Raw genomic sequence first — 25658 nt, forward strand, 5'->3', positions numbered from 1 at the left:
TGTCTTCTGACCTAGTTGCATGCGTTGTATAATTGGATTCCTCGTATATAAACCATTCGCTTCCAAATTCTGCCTGCTCTCTAAGCGAATTGACTGCAGGTTGGTGACAGACGATCTAATTGTTTCATCTTGAGTGATGAGAGTTCACCCCACGCCGCTAGACAGTTGTCAATCCCATGATCCGACAGACAGCCATCCCGAATAAGCCGGTCCGTAACATGGATAAAGCCAAGAAACCGGAGTTATTAATTAACTTTGGTCCCAGAATGCGGGGAAGCCATTTTAAATCATGGTTTGTCAGTTTCCAGTCGCGCACTTGTACTCGTACCCTACTACGTAGAGACTCAAACACCACTCCTCACCCTTTTGGAATATATCTACATCTTGATGGCCTTCCAACGCTAATGCCAAGCTCATGCAGATCATTATGCACTGCCCGCAGCATCATCGCCCGATGAAACAGAGCTCACAAATCTGTTGAACAAGTGGCGAATGACATCGAGGTCCACTAAACAGGCATATCATCCATGGTGCTCTAGGACTTCAAGTGGGTATAAGCAAACAGACAGGTAGCCGTCAATATCCACATATTCTCTTCATGTTTCATTATAAAATACATCTCATCACGGTCATATATGCCATACAGATACAGTCGACTTCCATTCAGATAACCGTCCCTAAAATCACCGTATAGTGCCGCCTCAACAAATCCAAGTGCTCCCAGCCATCCCAAATGTATATATCACTACGCTTCCCATTCCTTTTCAACTCCAATATTATCCAGCTGTGAATGATTGCTGAACGGGTATCGCCAGTTCGCTGTTGTCGCTATCATATGACTCGTCCGTATTTTCCTTTCCTTTCCTATCCAAAAACGATGGTTACGCCCATATCTGCACTCACTCTTCTCCAGAGATCACCACCACTCCTGACACCCATCATCATCGCCTCTTCTTGCTGCTGCAGCATATCGGCCTTGTCCGCACGTCGCCAGACTTCTTGTGCGATAGTCCATGCACGATCAATATTTGTCATGCCTTGCCGGCGGTTGATAGCAATGAATGCCTGTCGGGCAAGTTCACGATCAGCTAGTGTAATGGCCTCACAAGCAGCAACAAACAGTGGCCAGAGAAGAGCACTCATAGGGCCAGTATTGCTGACTGTTCCGACACAATGGGTCAGACTGATATGAGCATGGCGCTGTACGAGCGGGTGTCTCCTCGGGTAGCTGTAAATTGTCCGGTAAAGGTAGACGAACGCAGAGTGACGATAAGACAAAGCGTTGCTAAGAATACTCTGGAGTCGGCTCCTTTCTGCAGTTTGCTCAGGGCTCAGTTCCTCTGGGTTTTGGTTCAGAACAGAGTTTTCGGGGACGGCAGGATGCCAGTCCTCCAACGCCGCCTCGATAGCCGTTGCAGACGTCTCAAATTCCGTTCGGAGAACAGCAACCTTGGAAACCTCTTCGTTTGCAACAGCAACATCAAGCTGATCCTTGAGTGCCAAGAGGTTGGAAAGCCGATGGATGATTGGCCATAAGGAGGTGGCCATGCCCAGCAGAGTGTCGACACTGCCCAAGGGAGATGTGGCGCCACAAGAATCGAGAGGAGGGAAAGGTGTAAGATAATTTGTGCCGGGAGCACTAGAGAGAGGAGCAGTACCAAAGGACAGTGCTGCAATAACATCGTAGAAACGGAATGCCTGAAAATCGTCAGCAAGTTGCTCATTGATCCAGTTGAAAACAACTTACCCGCTCCAAGAAAACACCAGTGGGATCAGTGGCAGTTCCATTGTTGCTCATGATGGTCATGGCGCCTTTGAGATGGCCATCCACGATATTGGATCGACCCTTTTGCACCAGCTACAAGGCGTGAGTTACACTGCTAGACATTCAATCGATTGATCGACTTACCACTTCATAATACACTAAAAGCATGATAGCAGCTAACAACTCATTTCGGTTTGCGCCCGAGCCCTTCTGAATCAACCGCGCCAGACCCTGAATAGCTCTGTTGTGAAAATAGACACTCTTCTCGTCATTTTCAACCCCACGGTACTCGAGATGAGCACTCGCTAAAGCATAAACAGCGTTGGTGACGGCAGGGCTCTCATGGCACAAGGGAAGCACAAGCTGCTGGAAAGGATTGCCACTCTCTTCACGGAAGACGATGAGATGCGACAAAACGTTGCAGAAATGGTCGACAAGGGCACGACGGTTCGTACGTTCGGAGAACTCTGTGAATACCGGAGCGCAGAACTCAAGTCGAGGGGATTGTGTAGGAATAGGCGCGATCATAGCCAGCGAAGGGCTAGGGGTAGCGTATGCGGCTGCGTATGTGCTGGCATACGTTGTTGTCGGAATATTGATGGTGATGGACTCCCGGCGAACAATCTCTTCAATATCCTCCTCTCCGTTCTCAATATGTTGAACGACATACTTGGAATCATCGAACGGGGGCAATTGGAAATCGACCGAGTCAAGAGGCGAAATTATTGGAAGGTCCGTGGTCGCCCAGTCTGTAGGGTCATTTGTGGATATGCTGGCGGTACGATTGACGAGAGAAGTGTTGAGCATTGGTGCCTGTGTCGTAACAGGAGTGTCGTCGAGTGAGTCCTCGTCAGCTGATCCATCATGCGCATCGTCGTTCCATTCGGAGGTAGCATGGATATCCAAAACATGAGTTGCCCTGTCCGAGCTCGACGAGGAGTTTGTGTCAAATGGCGAGCAGGGAACAGTTGCTTCACGCTTACGCCTCTGACGAGGTCGGACAGGTTCGTAATTGCATTCCTGGCCACGTTCTTGGCATCGGGCGCATGCAGGTCGAATCTCGTCACATTTCTTTTTCTGTAGCAGCTAGTCAGTATCATGCCGACTGCACATATAGAGTGAGCTGTGTACCTTTTCCTTGCTATAGAAATTGTTAGTTAATTGCTAATATAGGAAGATAGAAGCAATGACTTACCAGTAACTGCATCCTGTGCGACGAGAAAAACGTCCGAGTTAGCAAGTCCATTGAGCTAAAATGAGGAGCGTTGCTTGTGTAACAAAAGCTTCCAGAATAAGTCACATACCTGCGCGCGAGCGCTTCTTAGGAACCTTGGGTGGTGCAAGTCTGGTGTACAGCAACATCGTGGCCGTTATGTGGTGGCGAATATAGATGATCGAAGGATCACAAAGTCAATCATGCGGTTTCCATCCAGGAATTGGGATGGTGGCGCATGAGCTTTGCGGGTATTGGTGGGAGACGTTTCGAGCTTTACAGTCTCAGCACAAACCGGATGCTGAATGCTATGTTGAAGCAAAAGTAGTCGTGGACTGAATATTTTGAATTGAATAACTGATCTGCGTGTGGGGGAAGTAAGAGGGGGAAATAAAGTCCACAAGAAGCCGAGGATCTGGGGAGAAATTGGAGCGGAGGCGGGAGATCGGTAGTGATATTTAACAAGTAGTCCAGGAGATGGTCACGAACATTGGCTAGGGCGAAATATGACGATATAATCAAACAGGAGACAATGGTCAAAGTTTAAAAGGCAAGATTGAGGCCAGGAGCAGGATTATGAGTAGGACCTAAGACGTGAGGGGGGGAGAAGAAGGGGAAAAAGAAGAAATGGAAGGGATCAAAATTGATGCCTCGTGCGTCTCTGGGGCGTCATGGTTCGGTCTACCGTCTAACAGAAGGTCCCTCCTTGCCAGTCTCGTCACTCACTACACACCATCGTGATCTTTCAGCATCCACGACAATCATGGATCCCTGGCCCTGGCTACGACACTTGCCCGAGTCTGGGCAAAGCTACCTTTTGCTAGCTTGCGGGGTTACGGGCGCTGGTCTGCAAGTGCACTGAGAGCATCAGAAATCTGCCCTGAAGAATTTTGTAACCGTTGCTCCTTGCTCTGCGGAGAGCATGGAGATTTGGGGGGACGAAAATGGGACCATGGGATGAATTTGCAGGGGGTAACGGAGAGCTTTTGCGGTGGGATGGAGAATCGGGGTATCAAGGCCGATGAATTCATACTGTGTTTGCTCAGTCTATTCTCTGGCAACGCACAGTGACCCTACAGTATGAGTCTTTTTCCCCGTTTGGTGCAGAACAAATGCAAATCCACGCCCCCGCTCGTCTACAGCAGGTGACTTTTCTTCACATGAAAAGCGACCCTCTCCTCTCCTCTCATCCAACGCCACCCAGAGACAGAGTTCTAGAATTGCCAGGAGGAACTGGACGTTATCAATGTAACCCTCTCCAGCTCCCAAAGACTGAATCAAGTATTCGGAGTCAAGCACCGACCTCGTGTCCCTGCAGCCACCAAATGGCATCCTCAAAAGAGGCAAACCACGGCCCAAAACCACATGGCCCTGGCATTCTTTTCCCCGGCGGGCTGGAAAATCCGGGGTAATGAGACTGCCAATTCAGCACCATCCGGCTGCCACTCGGCCGCTTTCGGTCCAGATGGTGATGGGCAACTCGCTCTGACAGGCGCGGCAAACCAGAAACCTGGCTAATTGCCAGGCCAAGCAAGCCACTGAGAGCATCCGACGCCATGCCCTTCCCGCCCCCGCGTGCTTTGCCGGACGCCGCAACCCTTCCGTTTAATTGCTGCATCGGTCTGAGATCTACGCTCTTCAGGAGAATGGGAATCCTCAGGAAGATCGCAACAAGGGGTGATCACTTCCCCCGCGTGCGAGTCTGACGGGAGGTTCTGAGTCGATTATGACCGGTTCGCTTGCGCAGGAACGGCAAGAATCATTCGTCCGCCAAATAAAGTTCGTGGACCCTTAATTCCGCCCTTTGATCGGCACTGCTCTAAATTCAGCATCAGTGGAGATGAATTCAGCAACACGAGCTACGACGTTGACGACGTTGACACAGCGTTGGTGTACCTGCCAATTCTAGAAGCCGTCGGCGAGTTTATTGCCAGCGTCTGAGCGTAGAGTGCCAAGCAAATCGGAGGCTTATGGGCAAGATTTATCAACGGCAGCCACCGATCGTGAAGCTCGAGTGCATCTTGGCCACGGGGCCACAATAGCTCTCGTCTGGTCTTGAAAGTGGCGCCTGGTGAAGCACCGGCATGCAGCTAAAGTCGCAGGACCCTTGAGAGGCCTAACGATTCTTGGCAGCGGGCAGCGGCCAGGTCCTTTCTACTGTCTTGTATGGATACCCAACTGTCGAGCATCCATGCGATATTTGGGAGGTCCAACTTCATGATATGAGCGCCAGACCTAGGGAGGTTTGGTTTGGTTTGTCTCTGAACAAGCATTTGCGAAGTGGGGAAGAGTCAACACTTACACAATCTGGGCTGATGATTGATAATGCTACTCTCCGAGTACCTTACTCCATCCTTCAATCTTATGATCGTAGTGGGTGGTCAACTTAGGCTCCTAGCCATCTGCAGCCACTACTGCACTACTCTGTTTGGTCTTGGACTTCTCACCGATGAATCACTTTGAAGGTTGCGACTATTTGCGCACTGACAGAAATGACGTTCTTTATAGTTATTAAGGTTAACGAAAATGCTTCTTCTCTGATCATTTCCTCAGAAAACCGAGGTCCGCAACATCTTAGGCGTCCTGCTGATGAAGACCGGCTCCAATCACGTCTCCACCTACCACCAAAGTCCAGCCTGTTCGTGCTCACTAAAAGACTCTATTTTAGGATAAACCGCCGCTACCTCGCGATGTCAACAGTCATCTCAAACCAGGCATCAAATTTTAAAGCAGAAGCCCCTTCTGACCGCCAAGCTAATTTTGCTTGATAAAAGTCAGTTGCTTTAGTTGACGATCGCAAGGCTACCAGAGGTTGACCGCTAAGAGCCGGTCATCGGTCAACCTGGCCAGCATATTGCTCTCACGACAAGGAAGCTTTTAACGAGGACAGCCGAAGTGCATCGCTTGTCGGAACTTTTCAAATGGGCCTATGATCACCCAGCTGGGGTTATGTCTACACAGTACACGATTTATTGAAGAATTTCGTTCAATCGCAATTCTCACCTGTGCCAGCAAAGGGGGCCTGTCTTCATAGTAGCTTGACCTCGTCAGCAACTCTCAACTGACTTCCATTATTCTCTCTTACTATTATGCCTCCACCCCCGAAGTTCTCGGCCCCCAATCCCCGGTGATTTGGATGAACTTCTGTCGTTATGGACAGGGTTCCCTTCTCCATAAGACACTTGATTCGTGGCCTTGTCTACTTGTCAGACGGACAACACCGCTGAATGGCTGCCACGGTAGCAACGCCAATGCACTTGAGCGCACCATATGCTCCCAAACAATGCACTCTCCGTTCACAGTCGGCCACTAAGAGCTTGAGAAATCCGTCGCCGACCAATCGTGAGATGAGAGACACTGCATTGTCTTGAGGGATGGTATAGAAATAGAGCATCGAGGGGTTTCGCTGTTGAGCTACCATGGCGTTGTTCCCAGCGAATCCGATGAGCTGCACCACAGCCTCAGCTGCGACTGGAGCGATGGTATTGGTGAAGATGACCAGCCACAATGCAATACCGCACATATGGGTGCTCTCTTGCAGCTCTGTCACCGATCGATCGGCTTGAAGCTCTTGGTCTATGATGTTCTGTTCGGTTTCAGCTTGAGCAGCCCCCGCGAGAGAAAATGAGCCGCGTGTCGAGCCCATTATTGCTTATCCGTAGGATATTGCTCATCGCCGTGCAACTTCTCACCGTTTTCATTCCACCTGCTTTCACAGTCTCCACGCTGGGCCCACGATTATTATTACCTTAAGAGGAGCTATTTCTTGCAATCTCACCAGTGCTGCGCTTTTGGGTTGACCGCCCAACCAGAACGAACCGTGCAGTCGGTTTCAGTGGGCTTCTCGCTCAGCCCTACAGATCGTCTGGCACGAGTGAAGCATTTACTGCTCACTCGTGGCGTAGCATCTTCAGACCCCGGTTATTGACAAGCCTCTAAGGCCTCCATTGCTGACTGTAGGAACATTCCTATTTTGTCTGACGCATTTCTCCTTTTCTCCTTCTCATCATTACTTTTGGTTGTCTTGTTGCGAAACGGCTGAATATTCGACACCATCCTCACGGCGATCTTGTCTCGAACCGATCTGTGACCGTTGTAAACCCGCGATTATCAATCAGATTATATCCGTTGATTTGCGACAACCACCAGCCTGAAGAGGCTGCATTTATCCGAGTTACATTTTGCTCATGATCGGCGCCCCTCACAGCTGAACGAAGCCACCCTCGATTCGCTGTCACATTTCCCCTCAGTTCCTGATCGCACAAGATGAGGAACTGGGGGTGTAGCTTTTGCCTCGCCTCGGTCGTTGGTGCATTTTGGGCTTTGGGTGTCGAGGCGGCCGACTACAGAAGACATGATGGCGTTCATCGTATTGAGAAGGAGGCGCAAATCACACAGTCAGCGGGCCTCGCTCGACGAGCCGAGGCGCAATGTGCGACGAGCATGAAGCTATGCCCTTCGAGTTTGGATGGAGGATGTTGCCCAGAAAATTATGATTGCGCCAAAGAGAGCTGCCAAGCGACAACGAAGGGGCCCTCGACGTGTGGAACAAAAATAGGCTGGCATGTTTGCGCTCCGGTCTATGGAGGTTCGTATTCTGGGAATGTCAAGCGTTTGTGAACAAGGCTCACATATAGCAGGAGGCTGTTGTCCTGACGGTTACCTTTGCGAGACAGCCGACAATTGTGTACCACCCTCCGGATCAGCATATACATACGATTGTCCAGCTAGCCAGTATTTGTGTCCGTCATCACTGAGCTACGGTTGCTGTCCGAATGGAATGGCATGCGGCGTGAACCAGTGCTACTCATCTGATCCTGTAACTGTCACAAGTACTATGGTCATTACAACGACAATAGCGGGGGAGCGGACGACTTATAAAACGACAGCCGTGACCGTCGAAACACCAACAGCTCCTACGGCTCTCCCGACGGTAAATGCTGGCGAAGACAACGACCAGGCAGTTCTAAAATACTTCCCTTCGTCGATCCCCAAGGTCAGCCCAACGACCTCATCTGACGATGATGACGGCGACAAAGGAGGCCTTTCGACTGGCACATTGGCTGGTATTATTGCTGGCTCTGTGGCTTTCTTGATTATCGTATTAGTGGCGGCATTTATTATTATCCGCCATCTGAACAAAGTAGTTGCCGCTGTCGCCACACCAAAAACATCAGACAAGTCCAACGGCTCAAATAGCCAATCTCGACAGACCCGAGAGTACAAGACAGCAGATTCGGCTGTTGATGAACTAAGCATCGATCCGTTGATACATCCGTCACTGATACCTCCCCGGCCACGAAACCCCGGCCCTGATTCTGCAGCAACTTCACCATTCGGCCTCGCTAGCGCAGATCACAGTTCTAATGAGCCTACGCCAGGAGGGAACGGCTACCACGCAGTACCAGGAAGCGGCAACACCAGCAGACATGCTAGTTTTGATGCAATGGGCAACAGGGACGATTACTTCAGCGGTGTAGCTGCTGGCGAACAACATCGAATGAGCCATATCTCTAGACTTACTGGATCGACGAGGAACCGTTCAAGTACAGATTCACATGGGACGTATACCCATATTCGGAACTACAGTAATGCTTCAGAAGGATCCGATGGTTCCCCTGGAGTGATGGCAGGTGCTCATCCTACGGCAGAGCTAGAAGCAACACCGTACGTACCAGAACTGCCAAGCTCTCCATCATCGGTGGTATTCCCAAGAGATGAAAGGCGACGGTCATCAGGCAGTATTTCCAGTGTCCCGAGCCGACCTCCCGTAGCTCAGCGTCAGTCGGGTGGACCACGAATACGGAGTGATTCTCTGGGTCAGAGTAATCTCAGTATTGTGAACGAAGAGATGCATGGATTCTATGGGCCGAGTGAGCACCTCGTTGGTCAAACGGACAGCCATCGGCCGGGGACTCGAGGCTCGGGTAATAAGCAACCAAATGCACCTATGGAACCTCCACGACCTGTTGCGGAGGAACCATGAGCTTAGTTGTTGCGTTTCTTTCCTTGATATACGGTTTTTAAACCAGGGTATGATTCGACTAGGCGGATGGGGTTGATTATTGGGAATTTGACATAGCGTAGCATGGCGTTCACTACTGGGTTATAACTCTTTGGGCTGGAGAGGTGACTTAACAGGTCTATCTAGAAAATACACGAGTATATGGAGAATCTGGGGTCATTTGTGTCTGTTAATTTGGTTGGTTCAATCGAGGGCTTTCCAGCTGACTTTGTGAATGATGGTGTTATTAAATATTTTGCCTTCCTATACATCTTCTCAGTCTTGCATCCTGCAATGGGCTACCGAAATTTGCTTTTTCCTCTGTGATTTCAATCTGCACTTGATTTATGCTTAATTTATACACCCGAGCATCGGGTCACCAGAATGCAGTTGCAAGGATAGGGATGTATGTCGGTAAGTTGACAGCTGCTTGAGTGGCGGCTGGGATATAAATTGCATGCAGAAAATTGTACATTTATTCCTCATTAAGTGGGTGACTTTGAAACTGTTCTTGTTTAAATGCAGACACATATGTTTGTTCGGGGCTAGAGTAGGACGTGTCAGCTCACAAGCGTGAGTAGTACTCTCGAAAGAATGGACTCAATCTGTAAGGTTATCACTGAAATACAACATATATAATTTATATGAGACGCTGTTTTGTTCTTGGCTTGTGGTTGTTGATTGGCTCTTCCTCATAAAAGACCGGTGCGATGTTGGGCCGCTTACAACTTTGATTCTTTTGTTCTGCTGCATTTCAGCCGCAAACCTGAACTTGACCTTTGTTTTATCGCGGCATTGATGAGTGAACCCAAGATTGATCATGATACCTGGCATCATCCACCATTTGTATACTTGGTTTCGACCCAGTCTGGTGGCGATCTTCTATCGCAATATACCATGGGCCTTGCGCTGGCGGTTGCTATTATTTCAACCAGCTGCTTTCCTAACATATTCCATCGCGACGATACCATGTCTTTTTTATCGCTCTTACACCGTTGAATATCTACATATTGCACCAGGTCGTTCTGTCCGCGCATTGATCTTCAAGGCTGCTGGTGTTGGAAAGGGGAGAGCTCTCAGGCCACTTCATGTGAACTTTCACGCTGGCGCATTTATGGGAGGCTTGCCAGAGGGCCATGCATATTTCGATCAGCTGGTATCAGAACAGACAGGTGCCGTTGTTGTTGACGTTGACTATCGCGTGGCGCCGGAACATGCTTTCCCAGCAGCTGTCGACGATGCTGATGCAACGATCAAGTGGCTACAAGAGAACGCTGAAGAACGTTGGGGCGCAGATCCAACTTTGATGACCACGAGTGGTTTTTCTGCCGGAGGAAACTTGGCTTTCGCGGTCACTCAGCAGAAAAGCTGCCAGGCACCATCTCCTACATCTATCAAGGCCATCGCGACTTTCTACGCTGTTCTTGACTTCCGTCTGAGTCCCTGGGAGAAACCGCATCCAGACAACATGCCCAAGAATGACCCAGCAAAAGTCTTTTTGCCCCTTTTCGATGCATATGCAGCACCTGCAAGAGCAAAACACTCTAAAGACCCAAGGCTTAGTCCTGTCCTTTCACAAAAAGAATCGTTGCCAGAGAGGATTCTTCTTGTCGCCCCTGGTATCGATATCCTCGTTGCAGAACAGACTGAGTTCGCAGAGAGAATCAACAACGAGGACGGTAGAAGAGAAGTCCAGAGAGTTGAAATCTTGCATGAGAAAGATCTATTCCATGGATACTTGGAAGGTGAGTCACCAAACCATCTCGCGAATTCAAGCACTAAACTTTCCAGTCCCTGATATCGTGGTTAAGCGGGATATCAAGCATCGTGCCTACGACAAGGCTATTCAGGTTCTCAAGGAGACTCACAGGGAGTATGATTGGACCTGGAACGCCTGAACCTTATTAAATCAACAACTTTGGCATCTTTAGTATGGCCAGTGTGTTAAACTTCATTACACACTCAATCTTAACTCTCTCTTCACCAAATCACAAACCAAATTCTACTACATACTTTCTTTTTTAAGCTTTAAGTGCATATTTTAAACAGTTAAAAGTAAAAGAACAACTAAGCTGTCCTTTTATTTTCTTAATTTTCATCTCTACTCGACTCCAACAGCAAGCCGCGTTCCCGTCTTTCACAATGGCTCAAATTCAGGATATGTCAAGCCGCTGGATATACGAAGACGGGCCTGAGTTGTCAAAGACAAAGAACAACCCGGACTCATTTTTCCTCAACTTACCCGTCGAAATCTTGCTCATCATTCACTCGTTCCTCCCGGCAAGCAGTCAGCTGTGTCTTTTAACAACCTGCCGCGGGATAAAAATATTACTAGAGTACAGAACAGTCTCATATTCTCGATTAACACTTGAGCAAAAGAAGGAGTACAAGACATTTGTGATACGGCAATTTCCTAATGCTTGGCTTGATGAAAAAACGCTACGTTTCCGAGAATTTCAAGAGGAAGACCTCTACCCACAACCGCAAGGTCCTCCAGTTAGATATCAACCAGGTTGGAAATTCAATGATATCATCAACTTCAAGCGTGGAGCCTTATTGATAAGGCATAGGCATGTTCGGATGAGCCTCATATACCACCAATTGGAAAAGAAGACTCGCCAGCAAATGTCATTTCTCAAGAGTCTCCTGGAGCCATACCACACTGATTTCTCACCATGCCACAACATACACCCCTCGGAAAAGTCTGGAGTAGTAGGCCACTTTGAGCCTCATCCCAAGCTCGTCTCTGGTCGATATCTTCTTTTCAACAAATGGACCTTCACCAACCCCTGAGAGGCGGGACGGTAGGACTCCACAAGCTCGGGTACTTTGGAGTTTGCACACATCAGGCCATGTCAGAACTCAACTGGAGAGCCTTCGTCGTGCGCCGGGGCTGGGGTGAGGAATTTGGTGTCCGAACAGACCATTTCTTAAGAACGTGGCAGCCTAGTCGTTTCAACGAGGAGCTAATCATATGCGTCCATGAGGCATTCAAAAACCCTGCAAGTCGGGTAGATGGCATGTGCCCGTACTGCCTGACGGAGTTTTCGATCTGCACAACAAAGAAGAGGATGCAGATGTGTATATGGAGGGACTTGGGGACCGAGGATTCGTGTTGGAGTCCGGTGTGGCAAACACATTTGGGGAATATTGATCCTCAGGGTTTGCCCAGGGGTGGTAATTGCCTCGAGATTCGGTCTCGTTATGGGGATACGGGTATAGAGGGTCAACTTGGTATCACATTCTAAGGACCTTGACCCTAAGCGATGAAGAGTATTTAGGTCAATCTAGCCTAAGCTCAGGGGGCTCTTTGCTAAATTTATTTTGACACCCTAAATTTTGGTCCGGTGTTTTCTTGCTCCCTGAGGGCGGTCACTCAAGTTTATACATTTAAAGCACCACAAGAACATGCTGTGTATATTGTGGTGACCGAGGAATGCGGCAATCTATGTAAGTGAAACACACCTAGACCCGACGGGCCGTTCCTGGGAGTGGAGGTTGGCTACCCTAAACTTAGTGTTGGAGGTGACACTTGCTGAAAAAGGCTCGAGTCACGAGAGGGAGAGGGAGCAGAGTGCAATGCAGTAAAATGCAAGTATACCACCCAATCGTGGCCTGATGTAGTTAATGTTGCAGATAAACCCCCAACAGCAAGGGTTCGTTTGTTCGTTGCTGGGCATCGCAGTAGTTGATCAGAATGGATCCTAGTGTGATCCAATGGAATGACATCACCTCTGTTTGCCCACCAACTACCTAACAGGGAGAGCTAAGAGCTACCTGTGGATTGCTTGCTCCCGCAAGGGATAAAATACCAGCGAGATCGAACTACAATTCAGTTATCAAAGACAAAAGGAAACCAGAGAAATTAAACACAATCATAATTTACATGTAGTCTCAATCATGAAAATCAGCCACTTTCCGTTTGCGAATCTGACCGTTGTCTCGACATCACGCTCAGGGATCAACGTCCACAGACGCTGTCGACCCAGCAACAAATGTAAACAATGACCGGGGCCAGTCCCAACGTCCTCGACCAACCATCCGCTGCCACACAAGCCCAGCGTCTTCTGGGTCTGGGGGATACAGTACAGCGCCTCCCAGACTAATATCTGCACGATTCCAGGAAGACCCCTTGACCTCTCCTCTCTTCTTCCTCCTCTTCCTCGCTTCAATATCCCCTTTTCTTTTTTATCGTTCGTGTGTGTGTCACGGCGAAATACTCGAGGCACACATACGAAAAGGCACAAGCCGCTGACCGCTCTCCCCTCAGATGCCCCGACGTAACAGGCCTGAGGACCTCGATTTCGAGATTCACGTTGATCCATCTTGCTTGAGCGATCCTATGGACGATAACGATACAAGGGCCCCCGAGGAGCCAAAGGTGGAAGTGGAAACAGACCACGATCTAAAGAACGACTCAGCCCAAGAGCTTGATAACGACATTGATACGACAAACCACACCGAATCACCATCTGAAGCAAAGGCCGAGCCTACGGTCGAAGCTAAAGAAGAAGATCAATCTACTATAACACCACAAGAGACCAAGGAGGAGGCACAATCTGATCAAGAGGCATCAGACTCAGAAGCCGAATCAGAGCCTGAAGCTGAACCAAAAGAGGAAGCCAAAGCTCAAATTGACACCGAAGATAAGCCAGAAGAGCCAATTGGGGAGCCAGTCACAGAGTCAGAAGAAGTCGAAGCTGTACCTGCTACATCTGAAGCTGAAGCCAACACATCAGCTGCAGAGCCCTCATTAGACGATACAAAAGATAACGACGAGGATCATACCCCTGTCGAAGACGCCATTACCACTGAGGACACGCCTGCGGATACTCCAACCGAGTACACCCCTTCCGCAGATATCCCCACAGACAACATTCCTGCCGAAGACTCCACCGCCCAGGACCTCAAAGAGGACGAACCTATTGAAGAGGATAAGGCCAAATCTGCTGAAGCCGAGATCGAAACCTCTACTGAGGGTAACGAAGAGAGACACTTTTCTGAGACCGAGTCAGACCGCTCAGGCTCTCGACGTGAGTCCTCTGGCTCTTCAGGATCTGAATACTCCAGCCGTCGACACTCTGGTCGCTCCGAAGCTATCAGCGGTGTTGCTCGTGACATTGCTTCACAAATTGACAACCACGAGAAGCGCGAGTCGCTGAATAGCTACTCTGGAACAGACGATACTGGTTATATCTCTCATTCGGAGTCGGTCAGGACTCGCACTGGCCCAAAAATGTCGACCGCTGGTATGAGAGGCGGTGTAGACGAGGCTGCTGAGAACAGCTCCCACCATGAGCACGAAGACGACGTTTTCAGTGATCGAAGTCCTCGCAGCTCAATGGGATCTGTCTCGGAGACTGACAACAGAAAGGCTCAGGATGCTATGTCGCGGATGACCAGGTCGCCTCGTGTCTCAGGTGTATCTGGTATTTCCGGCTTCTCAGAGTATGACAGGGAAGAGGAAGACTTTATCCCTACCATCCGAGGCAACCCTCGTCCTGTCTTCCGATCACCTTCTTCTGTCAAGGCCATGCAAATGTCATCGCCTCCAGGCTCGACAATTGGGTCCCCTCGATCAAGTCGTCGAGCACCTCTCTCTGCATCTCGACTTGGCTCTCCTCGCTTTTCAGAGCAGTACTCTCCTAAGAAGACACCGCCTCGTTTTAAGCGATCTACACCGCCCCTTGTCCTTCTTCACGTTACATTGCTTCCGCTTCGGTGGCCGTGGGGTGACGTGCTCGAGAATGCAGATGCCGACGATCTGAGCAAGGAGTGCAAGGCTATTCGAGATGCTTGGCGACTACTACAAGATCGCATGGCAGATACCACTGTCGAGCGCGGCATCCTCCTACCCCACCCCCAGAGCGACTATGAGGTTCTCGAGGAGAGGCTGCTTGAGGCTCTTGACCTCCCAATGAGGCGTCGTGCTCGTATCCTAGAGTGTGGCCACTATCTTGGTCCCTCCAACGAGATGACAATAGAGGACTCAGAGGAGGAAGAGAGTGAGGAGGATGAATATCAACAGCAAGAGGAAGAGGAGCGCCGATCAAGTCGTCGCTCTCAGGCACCACCTACACACTGGTGCAAGACATGCAAGTCGGACATTAATTATGAGTCGCTCGGTCGTGCAAAGGTCTTCCGTGTCAAGGTATATGCCAGCAACGGTCTGATTCGTGGCGGTGCCTGGGAAGCTTGTTGGAAGGAGATGGAGCGGGTTGATGTCGAGATAGAGCCTCTTGTTGACGCTGTATCGCAGCATGAGCTTGTGTCTCTGGAAGCTGACCAGGAGAGAGAGTTGGCGATGAGGGAAGCTGAAGAGGAGGAAAGATACATCAGATTGGATGAGGAGCATCGGGAGTTTGAGGAGAGGGAGCGAGGACGTCTGTCTAGAAGACGGGGCGAGTCTCGTAACCATGTTGAGGATATGAGCCAGATGAGTGAAGGCAAGTCACGTATGGAGAATCATGATGCTTCTCGTCATGAGACATCCCGTCATGAGGACTCTCGCTACGACAAGTCACTGCATGCGGAATCCGTTCATGATAAATCGGCCTACGATGAGTCACTTCACGAGCCCTCTCACCACGAACTCTCTCACCACGAGCCTTCTCATCATGACGAATCTCTCCATGATGTCTCGGAGGCTCGTGAAGCATCTATTCACGAAACTACAAAGGACCATGACCAAAGCCACATTGCGAACGACACCCAGCCTGCTGAGGAGCACTCGGCTGATGTTACCAAGGAGTCCATGAAGGAGCCCGCCGATGATGTCGAGGAGTCTTTTGCTGAGGACCAGGATGATGAAAAGAGCCGATCATTTGAGGAGCTCGAGAAGGATATCGACGACCATCTCCAGGAAGAGCGTGAGAGGAGTCTGGCAGAAGAAGCACGAAGTATCGGACCTACACCCGAGCCTTCTCACCTTGGAGATACCAATATGGAGGCTGAGGAGTCATCTATCGCCCCCGAAGACCCCACCGACTCGAAGGATGATGATGCAGAGCGTCTGAGGAGAGAGGAGGAGAGGTATAGGGAGATCTATGGCGATACTCCTGCTTCCAAGGAACATCATCAGGAATCCCAGCGATCCTTCCACGAACAACAGCCACAGCACCATGAACAACATTATGCTGAGCGTAGTCGCTCTTCCGCCGGCAACCACGCGCCCGACTATGCGCATGCCGCTCCTCGAGTGCCCACCGCTGAGGAACGTCGCCAAGCAATGAAGAGCGCTACTCTGCCAGAGCTACTGGCCGAGTCAGCTCGTGTAGTCATGCAAGACAAGAAGAACATCTTGATCGGCTTGCTGAGTGTTCTCATTCTTCTCTTGGCTATCCGTGGAAACACTGCACCCCAACAGGACCCTAGGAATTTCCAGACTGTTGTTATGAATCGGGAAGTGCCAACCGTGACAGTGACACAGGCCATCAGTATCCAGGCGACTGAAGCCGCTCCTCAGATTGCTGCTTCTGCGGATCCTGTCGAGGACGAAGAGGAGGAGCGCAATGTTGAGGTTTATCATCCTGAGGAAAGCATTGTTGTCGAGGATACCCCTACTCAGAACAATGCCGCCCAATATGAGCAGGTAAACAACAACCAGATTGCTATTGGCAACTCCTATCCTAGCCACGATGGCTCTTCGACTGGGTCGGTCGACCCGTGTGCTTCTTGCTCAGCCCCTTCTCAAGGATATCACGGAGTTGAGGCACCCCGAGAACTGGACGCTGGACCAGCCGCTGAGTCGCCTGACACCGAGAAGCAACCTACCTGTGAGGAGCGCATCGTTCGTATCGTCGAGACAGTGACAGCTGTTGAGACTGCTACAGTCAAGATTACTGAGTATGCGACTGAGGTTCCATCTCAAGAGACGCAGGCTGCTGAGGCCGTTGAAGAAGAGAAGCTTGAGGAGAGTGCTGCCCCTGAGGCAGAGGATACATTCGTGGCCGCGGACGCCCCCGTCGATGGTGAAGCTCCTGTGGAGGAGACACTCCCCACGGAGGAGACGGTCCTCCCATCTAACGAGGCCGAGTCTGTAAAGGAAGAGGAGGACCCTGCTCAGGAGACTGTGTCGCCTGACGAAGAGGCCCTTGATGAAGTCGGGCAAGCGGCTGATGATGCGGAACCCAGCATCGAGGCCGAGGCCACTTCCGAGTCCGCCGCCCCGGAGGCTTTGGGCTCTGACGAGGAAGCCCCCGAACAGGCTGCGGAGCACTCGGAGGAGGCTGATGAGCTTTAAGGATTTGCAAGCGAAGCCATGCTTTATATGCCTTGATGTAAGTTGCTACGAAGGATATACCTAGGACGCATTCGTTTTTTGATGAAAGAAAATGAGGGATACACATGTGGTTTTTGGTGCGATGATAGTTTGAATGATGCATGAAGGGTACATAATTAGGAACCTGTTATGGGGGCTATCTTAGTCAATATGATGAGAATAGACACGTTATGCTTGTGATGCCCATCGTCCAAACTCAATGTGATATAGCGATAAATTATGTGATGCTTGCATAGGGTCTATCAAGAAGTTGGAATACTTGGCATGGCCTGGAATATACATCTCATTAGGCCACGTATAATCGACCCTTGGTCAGGTCTCGCAAGGCTATTCAAAGCCTGATATAGATATCCATACAATCAATCCTCCACTCCCTCTTCCCCAGTAAATTCCTAAGCCACTCGATCCCCAAGCCCGACCACTCGGCCCTCCTGGCAGCTAGATCATCACTAGCAGATTTTATGATCGCCGCGACCGTGGTGTTGGCCATATCGAGGACGGTCGAGTTGAACGTGAGGTCCTCTGACGGTGAAGTAAACGCTACATCCGGTGTTATCGGACGCGGGAGGAACCAGTTACTGCCAAGGTCGAAGAAGCATCGGTCGGACCAGTTGCACGAAGTCAGGAAGAGAATAAGGAGGAGGATGGAGCAGTACACGCATGGCCGATTGAGGAAGTACGTGCAGATAAAGAAGAGAAATATGAAAGCAGGCGAGGCGTTGGTCGGGATGAATAGGAGAGGAAGCCAACTGCATTGAGGCAACATGGTTAGTTTTTGGTGATCTGAAAGACAAGAGTGGTTGTGAAGGGGGCATACTACCTGCGAAGACAAAACATGCTGGGCGATAATTATACGATGAATAGAGGTATCATGTGGCGTCGATTGCCTAGGAGACGGGGATGTTTAGTCGTGGTGTATTGCGCGAGGGCGCATGTGGAGGGTTTGTTGTTGAAGGCTGAGGCTGGACTGGAGACTCGGGAGGAGGATTTGGTGGCGGTTCAAAGGTGTTACGTCGTTTTGGAGGGTGATGAATGGGTGTGATGCTGTATTGGGTTTAGTGTCATGTTGAGGCTCTGGGTTAGGTATTGATATCATGGGATTGGCTAGACTAAAGTGAAAGACTCTGAAAGATATTTGAAGTTGGACTGGTGTTTTGCTCTTTATGTTGTTTTTGGGTAAAAGAGTGTAGATGATGGGAGTTGTATTTGTTTTCTTCCTTCCCGTCCTAGATTGAGTTGTTCGTGGCTGGGCGGTTATTCACATCGCTTCCGAGGGCGTATAGAAGCACCCAATACTGAAGATAGGTAGCATTTAATACTGGCACTGCACTGTAGTATTTGTTTGACTTTTGAACTTCAATAGATTATAAATAATGAAATGTTTATGCTATGGTGAGGTGAGATTCGTGCATGTTGCTCCAAGTAACACTTGTTGGAAGTCTTGATTAAGTTTCCGAGATACAAAACCTAAGCGCCTAGTGGGAATAACCACGATTTGTCCCTGGATGACCATCATCAAACTGGGGGATCATTTACGCTTCTGGAACTACAATATTCATGATTATGTAATTAGAATTCGAGGCATCGAAGATCTCAAGATCTCAAGGATGTCGTCTCGGAAAAGAAAAGAAAGGAAAGCCTGGTCTCAGAAATTCTTCAACAATGTTGGGACTCAGACAGCAGCTACTGCATATGCAAAAGCCAGGATCTCAAGTTCTTTCAGGCTCGAACCCAATCTCAGGCTGCTTTACTTTGACGACTTGGCTTATGAGTCACCAATAATGTACATGTCTCGGAGATCTGGATTCAATGCCTTGGCCAATAGAACTTGAAGAGGCGGTGACTTTGACAGCTGGCAGTCTGGGCGCTACCTTACCTTGCCGAACTGGTTCACTCATATCCATGTCTGTCTGTCCTGTATGTATCACAGCTGAGAGAGCTTTACATTGCATCAGCCACATTTGAGATTCGATGCTATTGATAGAAGTATATTTTAATACTCGATAAAAAGAACAGACTTTGTAATATATGCCTTTTCCATGTAATGTCGGTCGATGATATTTAACGGCATCATCCGATATCATCCTCTCAGTTTGAGGTACCAGCAAATACAACACACAAACATCAACCAACCAGCCCCAGTCAACCACGTCACTCCTTCACTCCCTCGAGGTACTTTAGCTCTGCGCGTTACCTTGCAATCGGGGAATAGTGAGGTGGAAACATCCCTCCCGTCCGTCACCTCAACATTAAGTACCTTGCCTTGCTTTGCCTTGCATTGGATTGCACTGCTTGTAGCATTGGGCAACGTGGGCTTGGGCTCCAGCAGCAGCCATCAGCTGGTTATCAATTTCATCGTCAATCGATCAAAACATATTGCGCAAAGCTGTTTCCTGAGGCCGCCCCAAACACTAGCAGAGGTGCACAGATAATTGCTGGGGATCACCTTGGTTGCTTTCCCTCACAAACCTCACTTCTCCTAGGCTTTTAGCTCATCAGCTTAAAGTGAGGTACCGTACCACTGCGGCACTGCCGTTACCGCTACTGCTACTGCCCACCGCTACCAGCCACTGATTTGGTGCTCTGCTCTGCTTTGCCTTACTTCACCGTCATCATCATCGGCTTCGCGACTTTTGTTTTTTCTCCCCCCACGTCAACCACCTTTTTTTTATCTTCATCCTCAACTTCATCTCATCATTGAAAAAGATTAAAAGATAGAATCGCATCTACTCATTTCCATTCTATCATCTTGATCTCTTTTCTTTCTTTTTCTCTCCCTCGTCGTCCCTTCATTCTTCCTCTTGGCGTCCTCTCGGAATCTGTTCGGCCCGTTTGCTTTCGCTTTCGTCCCGGTCTCCGCTTCCATTTGGGTTCGCTTTCTTATCGTCTCTGAATCATCCACCTTCAGAAAAAAACCACCAACAATAATAACGCGGTAGCTCTTCTCGAGTCCGCAACCGCACCCGCTACCCTAGGCTTGTCGCCATGGACAATCTCGACATGCCGCCGGCCCCTACGCCGCCTGTCAACAACATGAGCATGCCTTCCAATAACTCGGATCGCACCGCTAATCTGCTGAACTTGCTCAAGTTCAGCGGTTCAGGTGGCTCGCAGCTGCAGAGCCAAGCTGCTCACAATCGGGCTCAGGCTCATATCCAGCAGCAGACCCAGCAGTCCCAAGAGCAGCCCCAGGAACCTGGTTCTCCTCAGCAGATGCACCAGCAGTTGTCGGACCATCAGCTCCATCAATTCAACCAATTCCAGCAGCATGCTCAGCAAGGTCGAGGTATCATCCAGAGCCCTCTCCCTGCTCAGATCCACCAGCCTGCGCCTTCTTCTGCTGACCCGACTGGTCTCTTGGCTGCCCTTATGCGCGGCGCCCACGAGCCGGAAGAGCCCAAGCAGCCCCAGCAGCCGCACCCTCAGCAAGCCTTTGGCAACGGTTCTCCCCCGGCCGATACGCGCTCGTATCTGCTCAACTTGTTGAACCGCCCCAAGCCTAGTCAGGGCGACCAGCAGCAATCGGCTCTGACTGAGACCACGCGTTCCAACAACCTTACGCCTCAGTCTCCCGACCTGGCTCCTGCCGAACCTGCTCGCTACTCTGGCAGTTATCAGCAGCAGTACCCCCAGCAGCATGGCAACCAGTACTCGAATCAGCAGCACCGTCCGGTCGGTTCCTACGCAGGATCGCACGCATCCGATTCCTTCCATCATGTTTCGCAGGATCAGACTGACACCTCGGCTCTTTTCCAGCAGCTCTTGGGAAACCTTGCTCAGTCGTCTCCTCATAGCCAGAGTCAGAGCCAGAGCCACATGGCTCAGTCGCCACCAGCTCTTCCTTTCCAGATTCTTAAGAAGGACTCGCCAGCTGCTTCCCAGCATTCTCACCACTCCCACCACTCCCACCGCCATGACCACTCGGTCGGCGCTGGCAGTGACCGAGCTGCTCTCCCCACCTCTCCTCACCAGATCCGTCGCAAGGCAACCCGAACCGCGTCTCTGCAGTCACACCCTTCGGTGAAGCAGGGTACTCCTCCGACCTCCGAATTCGACAACTACAATTCGACCGCCAAGGAGACCGTCGCAGAGGCCATCGAGGACATTGCCGAGCAGGCTGATCATGAAGCCCGGGAAGCACTTGAGCGCGCGGAGCACGAACGGGCCCAGGCTGAAATCGCCGAGGACCTTGACGATATGCTCAACGCCAAGTCCGAGAAGGAATTCGAGGACAGTGCTCACATTGCCGCCCAGGCTATCCAAGCTGAGCTTGACCGCAGCGACAATGAGGGACTTCTCGAGGACACCCTCCCACACGATGTCGCTGAGACTGTTCGCGAGATTGTTGACGAGGCCGCTCAGGGTGTTGCTGACAGCTGGGAGAGCGCCGACCAGGACGAGATTGTCGTTATTGAAGAGAAGGAGACCCCGCCTGTCAAGGTGTTTAACTTCCCCATGAAGCCGTGGATCTCTATTACTCTTCAGGAAGAGGGCACCGAGCCACGACCCTTGTTCCGCGATGAGACTATCATGGATATTGCTCGACTCAAGAAGGAGTTTGATCAGATTGATCGAAACCTTTACACCGCCACTGAGAACTACATGGCCTACGGCATGTCCAAGCAAGGTGGTCTGCGTGTCATTCGACAGGAGGATGGCAAGGATGCCAAGATTTTCACCGACACCAAGGACCGTATCTTCAACGTCGCCATGTCTGTTACACCTACTGACCACGACGGCGCTCACCGTGAGGCGATCATCGGTACTGGCATCAGCGGCACCGTCTACTGGGTTCAGATTCGAGATGGTGACAAGGATCATATTGAAGATGCTCATATGGAGGGGTATGGCTTTGCTCTGCCTCCCATGAGCTCCCAGGAGGGTGATGCCCCTGGTGGTGTTCTCAAGACCCGCGCCCGCACCTCGACAATTCACCCTGAGTACTTTGCCGTCGGTCGCGGCAAGTCCATCAACCTCATCTGGCCTTCATACATCCTTCAGAACAACCTGTTCAAGCCTGGCCACGACCGCGTTGTCGACACCGAAACCCTTGCCAAGCAGTGCTCCCTGAAGATTAACACTGGTAAGGCTGGCAAGGACTTCACCTTTAGTCAGGACGACTCGGTCATCGTCTCTCTTGACAAGTCTGGTCGGGTCAAGTTCTGGGATGTTCGAGACCTGACCGCTGTCAAGGAGGGCTCCGACCCGCGTGCTCCCATGCCCGCTGAGACCAATCTCGAGGTCAAGGAGCCCTTGATGACACTTGCCACCACACCTGAAGGTGAGAAGGCTTGGCCCACTTCGGTTCTTCTTCTCGACAAGCAGCGACCCTACCAGAAGCGATGTGCCCTGCGATACATGATTGTTGGAATGAAGCAGAACCACACTCTGCAGCTTTGGGATCTTGCTCTCGGCAAGCCCGTGCAGGAGTTCAACCTACCCCACAGCAAGGAGTCGGATGCTGTTTGTAGTGTCATGTACCACTCAGCCACCGGCATGATTGTCATTGGCCACCCCACGCGCAACTCGATCTACTTTGCTCACTTGTCCGCACCCAAGTATAACCTCAAGAGTGTATCTCAGGCCGAATATATTCAGCGATTGATTGCTCAGGACTCTTCCATCCCCCAGCCGGATAGTACCGCTGTCATTAGTGGTGTTCGTGAGTACTCGTTCGCTAACCGGGGAATTCTGCGAAGTCTTGACATTCTTGGCACTCCTGCCATGGTTCAAGATGCCGACGAACCCACTCTGTTTGAGCTGTACGCCATGCACTCCAAGGGTGTTGCTTGCCTCCTTGTCAAGCAGACTGAGCTCGGATGGTCCAAGGACAACAAGGTCCTCGACGGTGTTGATGCCGTTGCCCAGGGTGTCGTCACCGTTTCGAAGCTCAAGGCTCCTCAGCCCGCCGAGGCACCTACCCCAGCCAGCAATGGAGACGCCGTTGTCCGTGTCGTTAACCGCGGTGCGAACAAGGAGAACATCCAGCCCACCCCAGGAGCCCAAGCCGAGTCTAGCCAGCGTGGACTCGAATCGACTACTCCAGCCAAGGCCAAGAGTGAGCCGAAGGAGGCTGAAACGCCTGTCCAATCCGCCAAGGAGTCTCAGTCGGAGAAGCCTGAGCGAAAGTCAAGAAAGAAGAAGAACGCTGCCAACCAGGGTGATACAGCTACTAACGGCGCTGCACCTCGCGCTGGCAATAAGGATGCCAAGATCGCGAACAACGCCTCCACACCTGCTGTCTCTAGTGAGGCTTTGGATGCCGCCATTTCTGGACTCGAGTCTCGTCTCACCGTGAGTGTCGGCGAGACCCTCAAGTCATCGTTCAAGAACCTTCACGGTAAGATTGACGATGACATCCGCGTCCGTGACGAGAACTTCAATCAGCACCAGCTTAAACTCCTTGATATGGTTTCGGAGGTGCTGAACGAAAACACCCAGAAGGTCCTGGAGGCTCTGATCCACCACCAGTTCACTGAGCTCGTCATTCCTGCCATTGGCGACAAGGCTGGCGCCGCAGTTACCGATCTTCTCGACAACAAGCTGCAGCCTCATCTTACTTCTACCGTACAGAAGGAGATCCAGAGCTCTCTTCCTCATGCTCTCAACCGATCCCTGCGCTCCGGCGATTTCATTAAGGCCATCTCCGACCGCGTTGGAAACTCGGTTGCTACGAGCGTGCAGCAGGAAGTCCTTGCGACACTGACCCAGCGACTCACCCCGACGTTCACTAACATTGCAACTCAGGCGTCGCAGCGTGTCGCAGGCGAGCTTCACCAGCAGTATCATGACCAGTTTGAGTATATGAAGGCCCAGCATGCTTCCGACACCGCCAAGATCGACCAACTCCTTTCTCATGTAACTCGTCTTTCGGAAATGGTTACAACCATGTCTGCCTCCCAGGCGGCGCTCCAGGCCGACTTCCTCAAGTTCAAGCAGCAGCCTGTCCATGAACTTTCCGGGATCCCCCAGAATGTCGGGCACGGTCAGAGCATGCCCCATCACGGCTACGCCAGCTCAAACCAGCATCACCCACAGGCCAGCCACGCTGGTAGCTACCACCCCAGTCAAGCTCCTAGCCAGGCTGCAAGCCAGGCCCAGCAGTATATGGGCAGCCCTCAGTACCTCCGTGGTTCTCAGCAAGTGAACAGCCCTCAAGCATCACAACAGGCTTCTGATTACGTCGCTCCCGCCTCCAGTGTCAGCGCTCTTGCTGGTGCCTACGCCAGCCAGCGTAATCAGACAGAGCCCGAGGCTGATCACGACTTGATGCAGCGCATCAGAATTGTTGAGCAGGCCATCCAGGAGGGCCGTTACCAGGACGCCATGATCCAGTGGATCCAGAGTGGACGTGAGGAAGAGATCTTCCGCCGTTGCCTCAGTCGCTTCCCCCCAACCAAGTTCGAGAATCTTCCACCCTTGATGTTGCTTGTTGTTATTGCCACAATCTCCAAGGATCTGAAGCCCAACGCTCGTCTCAAGGAGGAAGTCGAATGGATCGAAATGGCTCTCCGAGCCTTTGCCGAGAACCTTCCTGCCTTTGTAAGTTCACACTGTATCATGGATAATGAGCATCAACTAATGCGTCATAGGAATGGGAACAACAGGGTGCTCGCGATGTGATCAAGAGTACGACTCAGACCATGCAGCTCCTTATCGGACGTATCCAACCTCTCATTGGTGGCATCCAGGATGGCTTCCCCACGGATCCTTTCCTGGCCAACCTCGAGAGAGCGAAGCTTGAATGGATTATTCGAACATCCGAGCACGTGCTTGACACGTTCGGTGCCCCTCGACGCTACGAGTAATTGAGGGCTGTTTGTGCACAGCATAGAATTGTGGAGGAATGTGGTAGCCGATAACTGCTCGGCAATCAACCTTTCGACTTGTCTAACGGAGTGGCCTGCGGAAACGCAGACCTTTAACGTGGGCTAGAAGTTGCAACAGCAACGGTGTACATGACGCTGGGAAGGGAGCATTTCGGACGCATTCACGGTTTGTGAATACGACAAAAAAGACATAAGATACATGTGCATTATCAGGAAGTTACAGATGTTTACGGCCTCGGGTCATGGTAATGTTTTTTTGCCAGCCTGGATTTGGGATCATGTTGCGGGCGTGCGAAACTTTTTAACGTGCATTGGAGGGTAATCGGTTACTATTGGTGCTTTGACTCGTTTATTTCTCTTCTTCTCTTTTACTTTAGTTCATTTCAAATCATTTCACTTCTTATTTGGGATGGAAATGCTATGATACCCCGGAGAAAGGGGGAGGGACAGGATGGTGCGATGGCGGAGGAATGACGAAATGGGGGAGCGGAGAGAGAAGACCATGTCTTGTTCTTCTTCCTCTTTGGTCTAGTTTTGATAATTTAATGTTTGAGTTGATACGGATA

At 50.8% G+C, this 25658-nt stretch overlaps 8 protein-coding genes; 5 read left to right on the plus strand and 3 right to left on the minus strand.

Annotated features, from left to right (window-relative positions):
• Positions 1–864: 864 nt before the first annotated feature.
• Positions 865–3127, minus strand: FFUJ_01861 (uncharacterized protein; the record flags this gene model as incomplete). XM_023574018.1 has 6 exons in its annotated part: positions 865–1698; positions 1748–1858; positions 1910–2842; positions 2897–2906; positions 2961–2973; positions 3070–3127. The coding sequence occupies 6 exons, from the start codon at positions 3125–3127 to the stop codon at positions 865–867; spliced, it is 1959 nt and encodes a 652-aa protein (XP_023425571.1).
• Positions 3128–6177: 3050 nt separating this feature from the next.
• On the minus strand, positions 6178–6624 carry FFUJ_01860 (uncharacterized protein; the record flags this gene model as incomplete). Its single annotated transcript, XM_023574029.1, has 1 exon — positions 6178–6624. One exon carries the CDS (start codon positions 6622–6624, stop codon positions 6178–6180), a length of 447 nt encoding a protein of 148 aa, XP_023423744.1.
• A 620-nt stretch (positions 6625–7244) lies between these two features.
• On the plus strand, positions 7245–8964 carry FFUJ_01859 (uncharacterized protein; the record flags this gene model as incomplete). XM_023574040.1 has 2 exons in its annotated part: positions 7245–7566; positions 7619–8964. The coding sequence occupies 2 exons, from the start codon at positions 7245–7247 to the stop codon at positions 8962–8964; spliced, it is 1668 nt and encodes a 555-aa protein (XP_023423745.1).
• An 838-nt stretch (positions 8965–9802) lies between these two features.
• Positions 9803–10880, plus strand: FFUJ_01858 (related to triacylglycerol lipase; the record flags this gene model as incomplete). XM_023574051.1 has 2 exons in its annotated part: positions 9803–10727; positions 10774–10880. 2 exons carry the CDS (start codon positions 9803–9805, stop codon positions 10878–10880), a joined length of 1032 nt encoding a protein of 343 aa, XP_023423746.1.
• Positions 10881–11124: 244 nt separating this feature from the next.
• FFUJ_01857 (uncharacterized protein) lies at positions 11125–11775 on the plus strand (the record flags this gene model as incomplete). Its single annotated transcript, XM_023574062.1, has 1 exon — positions 11125–11775. The coding sequence occupies one exon, from the start codon at positions 11125–11127 to the stop codon at positions 11773–11775; it is 651 nt and encodes a 216-aa protein (XP_023423747.1).
• Positions 11776–13252: 1477 nt separating this feature from the next.
• FFUJ_01856 (uncharacterized protein) lies at positions 13253–17224 on the plus strand (the record flags this gene model as incomplete). The annotated part of the gene is made up of 1 exon (XM_023574073.1): positions 13253–17224. The coding sequence occupies one exon, from the start codon at positions 13253–13255 to the stop codon at positions 17222–17224; it is 3972 nt and encodes a 1323-aa protein (XP_023423748.1).
• Positions 17225–17594: 370 nt separating this feature from the next.
• Positions 17595–18029, minus strand: FFUJ_01855 (uncharacterized protein; the record flags this gene model as incomplete). Its single annotated transcript, XM_023574084.1, has 1 exon — positions 17595–18029. One exon carries the CDS (start codon positions 18027–18029, stop codon positions 17595–17597), a length of 435 nt encoding a protein of 144 aa, XP_023423749.1.
• Positions 18030–20248: 2219 nt separating this feature from the next.
• FFUJ_01854 (related to MUC1 Extracellular alpha-1,4-glucan glucosidase) lies at positions 20249–25071 on the plus strand (the record flags this gene model as incomplete). XM_023574095.1 has 2 exons in its annotated part: positions 20249–24805; positions 24856–25071. 2 exons carry the CDS (start codon positions 20249–20251, stop codon positions 25069–25071), a joined length of 4773 nt encoding a protein of 1590 aa, XP_023425442.1.
• Positions 25072–25658: the final 587 nt, after the last annotated feature.

This window comes from Fusarium fujikuroi, chromosome FFUJ_chr01 (assembly GCF_900079805.1).
Source record: "Fusarium fujikuroi IMI 58289 draft genome, chromosome FFUJ_chr01".
Lineage (NCBI taxonomy): Eukaryota > Fungi > Ascomycota > Sordariomycetes > Hypocreales > Nectriaceae > Fusarium > Fusarium fujikuroi.